Raw genomic sequence first — 5,372 nt, 5'->3', positions numbered from 1 at the left:
TAGTAAATGACTGAATAAGACTGTGACTCCAAAAGCTTTTCTTCCATACCAGTGCGAGCCTTAAAGAGCCCTCCTTTCTCCCCTGTCAACTTGTTGCCACGTTGTGCACCGAGCTTACAGTGTTTATGCTATCTGTGCTAAGACTGAAAGACAAGGGATAGATTTAGTATTTCCAGGAGGGCTGTTAAAAACAGCTAAATAGCATTATAGCTGAATCATGCCCTGTATGTTACAGAGAAACTTTTCTCAAACAACCATTACAGCGCAAATCAAAATTCCTCATTTGTATTGGTTTTATACCTAGATATTTTCATGAGTGGAAAACAAGACCAAGGAAACTACAATATGTGCCTGACTTTATTACTTTAATAAACAATGTAAATATTCCAATCTTGATGCTTTACCAACAGTATGAAGATAATGCTTTCCTAAACAAATAAATAACTGCAATAACCAAAGTAAGAAAGTTCTCATTAAATAGATGGAACCTAGGACAGGAAAATTTAAAAAAAAACAACAAAAAAAGAAAATAAAGCAGTGGATTTTTTTTTTTTAATATAATTGGAACAATGCTATCAAAATATTTAATAAAACACAGAAAAGTTGTACTGTATATTTAGAACACCTTTAACTGTCCTCAGCCTCAAGATTTATGTTATTTCCAAACTTTGCATAGAGCTGAACTTTCAGGTCAGACAACACCCTCTGAATTGATTCCACTCGGGATTCTAACACTTCAATTTCTTCTTGTAAACTTTTCTGAAAAAGAAAAAAAAAAAAATCAACCAGTTAGGTAAAACAAACTGAGTCATGTTTGTCAGCAACATATAAGCAGTGAAGCCCTTTGCCAATTTTTTGCCAAGTCAGGCTGTAAGACTTATTACAAAGCCAAAGGCAAGCATGACTTTGCGTACTGACATCCTAGATACGACATAATGTGCAAGCACATTCCTCTCTTCAAATCATAAACAAAACATGAACTTTAGAAAGTAAAAGGTTCAAAGGATGAACAGATCAACCCATTTCAACGCTCATCACACTATAGCAGCCACAGCAGTAAAGCATCTTTTTGCCCAGGCAAACCTTTGCCTCCTCCAGCATCTCTTGTGTCTCTTCTTGGGAATGACTAATGAAGACATCTCCGATTTGGTAGGGTATCAGAAGTGAATCACCATCATCAAGCATCATGATGTCATCACAAGCATCTTCCAAATTCTGAAGTTGTTTCTATTTATCAAAACATAAGAAAGGTGGTCACTTTGTACTAAGTAAATTATTTCAATGGATACATTGTCATGCTATGAGTTGAATAAGGAAATCAGCAAGTTCACATTTTGGGCAAAAATCCTACCCACCACCACGGCATCAACATCTTTAACAGAACAGTGCCAGAGCTGTAATTTAGCATAAGTATGAAATTCAATGGACCTGTATCAGTAGAAATTTCTAGTCAATACCCATTATCTGTCATTAATAGGAAAATTAACTGTCTAGACAAGGGAAATACAGTCTATTTAAATTTCACTGATATCTGATATGCTCTTACACAGGAATTTTTTAATTTAGTTAGAGAACAGAAAGAAAATAATAAAGAAGATGTAAAATGTTAATTACTTTATTGCAAAATTAGGATTGCTTAGAGTCGCAGCACCTTAAGCCATCAATGGAACATCAACATTAAAAAGCAACATTTTAACAATGCACATATCAGGAAAAGTAATTAGAGAAAACGTTTTGTGACAGTACAAGCATTTTTAAAAAACCCAGTAAAACATCCTTGGAAATGCTATGACTGACATTGAAGTAAAGTGAATTAATACTAAAGAAGAAAATTAGAATGATGTATCCTCTTCAGCCTAGCAAAAGAAAACCTCTGCACTCATAATAACAATCTCTGTCAACACATCAAAGTAAGAATGTAACAAACAACTGCCTTACTGGTTCAGGAAAAAAAATAACTATCAACAATCTCAAGGAAGAAATTTTATGAACACTAAAACCAGCCATTATCATTGAATGGTTTGGGTTGGAAGGGACCTTAAAGATCACCTAGTTCCACCCCACCCCGCCACGGGCAGGGACACCTTCCACCAGCCCAGTTTGTTCCCAGCCCCATCCAACCTGGCCTTGAACCCTTCCAGGGAGGGGGCAGCCACAGCTGCTCTGGGCAACCTGTGCCAGTGCCTCAGCACCCTCACAGGGAAGAATTTCTTCCTTTTATCTAATCTAAATCTGCCCTCTTTCAGTTTAAAACTGTTATCCCTCATCCTACCCCCACACTCCCTGATCAAGAGTCCCTCCCCACCTTTCCTGTCCCCCCTTTAAGCACTAGGAGGCCGCTCTAAGGTCTCCCTGGAGCCTTCTCCTCTCCAGGCTGAACCCCCCCAACTCTCTCAGCCCGGCCCCCCAGGGGAGCTGCTCCAGCCCCCCGAGCATCTTCGTGGCCTCCTCTGGCCCCTCGAGCAGCTCTGTGTCCTTCTGCTCTTGGAGGCCCCAACGCTGGACCCAGCACTGCAGGGGGGTCTCCTGAGAATAGAGCAGAGGGGGAGAATCCCCTCCCTCGCCCTGCTGCCCACCCTGCTCTGGATGCAGCCCAGGACACGGGTGGCTTTCTGGGCTGCGAGCGCACGGTGCTGGCTCATAGGCAGTTTTCCATCCACCAACACCCTTAAGTCCTTCTCTGCAGGGCTGCTCTCAATGCACTCCTTGCCCAGCCTGGATTTGTGCTTGGGATTACCTCAACCCACGTGCAGGACCTTTCCCTTGGACTTGCTGAACTTCATGAGGTTTGCACAGGCCCACCTCTCAAGCTTGTCAAGGTCCCTCTGGATGGCATCCCTGCCCTCCCGCGTGTCACTGCACCACACAGCTCGGTGTCATCGGGGAGCATGCTGAAGGTGCACTTGATCTCACTGTCCATGTCACCAACAAAGATGTTAAACAGGGCTGGGCCCAACACTGACCCCTGAAGAACACTCGTCACTGCTCTCCTCTTGGACATCAAGCCACTGACCACAACTCTTTCAGTGCAACCATCCAGCCAATTCCTTACCCACCGTGAGATCCATTCTTCGAATCCATGTCTCTCCAATTTAGAGACAAGGATGTTGTGCAGTACAGTGTCAAACGTTTTGCACAATTCCAGGTGGATGACATCAGTTATCTTCCCTTATCCACCAACACTGTAAACCTGTTGTAGGAGGCCACCAAATTTGTCAGGAATGATTTGCCCTTTGTTAAGCCATGCTGGCTGTCACCAATCACCTCCTTATTTTCCATTTGTCCCAGCAGAGTTTCCAGGAGGATCCGCTCCATGATCTTGCTGGGCACAGAGGCAAGACTGGCTGGCCAGTAGTTCCCCAGGTCTTCTCTTTTTCACCTTTTAAAAATGGGGGTTATGTTTCCCCTTCTTCAGTCACGTGGGAACTTCAGTGGGCTGCCACAACTTCTCAAAGATGATGGATAGTGGCTTAGCCACTTCATCCACCAGTTCCCTCAAGACCCACGGATGCAACTCATCAGGTCCCACAGACTTGTGCACCTTCAGGTTCTTTAGATGGTCTCAAACCTGATTTTCTCCTACAGTGGATGGTTCTACATTCTCCCAGTCCCCGCCTTTGCCTTCTGCATCTTTGACCGTGTGTCTGGAGCCCTGGCCAGTGAAGACTGAGGCAAAAAAATTGTTAAGTACCTCAGTTTTCTCCATATCCTGAGTGACTAAGTCTCCTGCTTCTTTCCAGAGACGACCTACATTTTCTCTAGTCTTCCTTTCATCACTGATGTATTTATAGAAGCTTTTCTTGTGCCCTTGATGACCCTAGCCAAATTTCATTCTATCCGGGTTTATAATCTATAGACAATCCTTCAATTATGACAATTAAGGAGTTCTAAGAACTGTGTGCAGAAATATACTAGTGGCCTTTATTTCTCATTATTTCTTTTTCCACTTTAACATTCTCTGGCTATTTTCAAAGTATCAGAAATCCCATATTAGAACCAAAGCATTACTTAACCCCCCAGCCTCTATTTTCAGCGTTACAGCTCAACATTAATTCAGGGCAATGAAGAATAAGTTATATTTGAAGCAAATATACCTTTTTCACTTCTATTTCTTCTTTCAGCTCTGTGATCCTACTAGTATTTCTTGCAAACTTGTTAATTTTCTGTTGATCTTCAAAAGTAACATTGACATCTTCTGCAGCCTGCAAGGAGAGGTCAAAATGAAGACTTCATTTCTTACATTAACTTGAATCTCACTACAAGATTACTCCTACAAAGCCTCTGAAATATAGTCTTACAGCTACTACATTCTGCTTATACACTTGATTCCTTAAAACACTTCCTGAAGGACATCAGCAATACCCACATTTGGCTGGACAGAGGCCCTAATAACATCCAATTAAAACACCAGCTGTCCATGGCATCCTAATGACAAAGACTGTTTCCTTGACAGCACTGACAGTTGAATCGGCCACCTCTGCTCCAAGATCACTCAAAGGTGCAACGTAACACATCAGTGTAATCTGTCAGAAACATCATTTTATGCTAATTGGCTAGCCATCATGTGCTACGGTGCTACAAGAGATTTTTAAACCCACTGAATTGTGCCTCACGCAGCCAGCCTCTCGTCGTCTGAGCTGCAGAGGTGGCGGCAGGGGCTGCAGCAGGCGACACGCTGCTGGCCACGGGCGGGGGGTCCCCCACTTCCAGGCAGTTTGTGCAGCCAGAAAGAGCTTTTGCTAGTTCACAACTGCACCTGCATAGACTCCGTAACGTCAGCGTAACCAGATCTGCACCTGCACGTTTGATGTCACGACATGTGATCCCGACAGAGCCAAAATAACACCGCCAGGACCTTAACCCACCGACAAACGACCGGAGTATCCCGGAGCTGGCCTGACCCGTCAGCGGCCTAGCGAAAGGGACACATCAGCCCGCCCGGGGGGCTGCGCGAACGGCGGGGCTGGAGCTCGGGGCGGGAAGCGGCGGGAGGGAGCGCTGAGGCGACATGGCCGCGCCGCCTCAGCGCCGAGAGACGACGGCCCCCAACGGGCGGAGGGCCCGACCCGCCCGCCCCGGGCGGCAGGAGAGGAGCTGCGCCCTCCTCGTGGGAGCCCACGGCGGAGGAAGAGGCCGGGAAAGTAAAGAAAAAACCCGGCCATGCCCTCCTCCCACACTCACCGCTTTCTTCATGGTGGCGGCCATGTTGCTAGGACTGAACTATTCGCCCTCCCCCACAGAGGAGGAGCTGGGGGCATGAGAAAACAAGGGAAAGCGCCCGGCGGCGGCGACTCTACGCAGCTCGGGATTTCTCCGACGCCCCACCGCTCCCAGTCCAGCGGGCTGCCCGCATACACCACAGCACACACAAC

At 45.6% G+C, this 5,372-nt stretch overlaps 1 protein-coding gene across 1 annotated transcript; it reads right to left on the bottom strand.

Annotated features, from left to right (window-relative positions):
• Positions 1-339: 339 nt before the first annotated feature.
• PFDN4 (prefoldin subunit 4) lies at positions 340-5,323 on the bottom strand. The gene is made up of 4 exons (XM_042801084.1): positions 5,182-5,323; positions 4,095-4,202; positions 1,084-1,227; positions 340-759 (listed from the first exon to the last, which is right to left on the bottom strand). Exons 1-4 carry the CDS (start codon positions 5,203-5,205, stop codon positions 628-630), a joined length of 408 nt encoding a protein of 135 aa, XP_042657018.1. The 5' UTR covers positions 5,206-5,323; the 3' UTR covers positions 340-627.
• Between the last annotated feature and the right edge of the window lie 49 nt (positions 5,324-5,372).

This window comes from Tyto alba, unplaced genomic scaffold (assembly GCF_018691265.1).
Source record: "Tyto alba isolate M040663 unplaced genomic scaffold, T.alba_DEE_v4.0 Super-Scaffold_33, whole genome shotgun sequence".
Taxonomy (NCBI): domain Eukaryota; kingdom Metazoa; phylum Chordata; class Aves; order Strigiformes; family Tytonidae; genus Tyto; species Tyto alba.
This window is presented reverse-complemented; position numbering and strand designations above follow the sequence as displayed.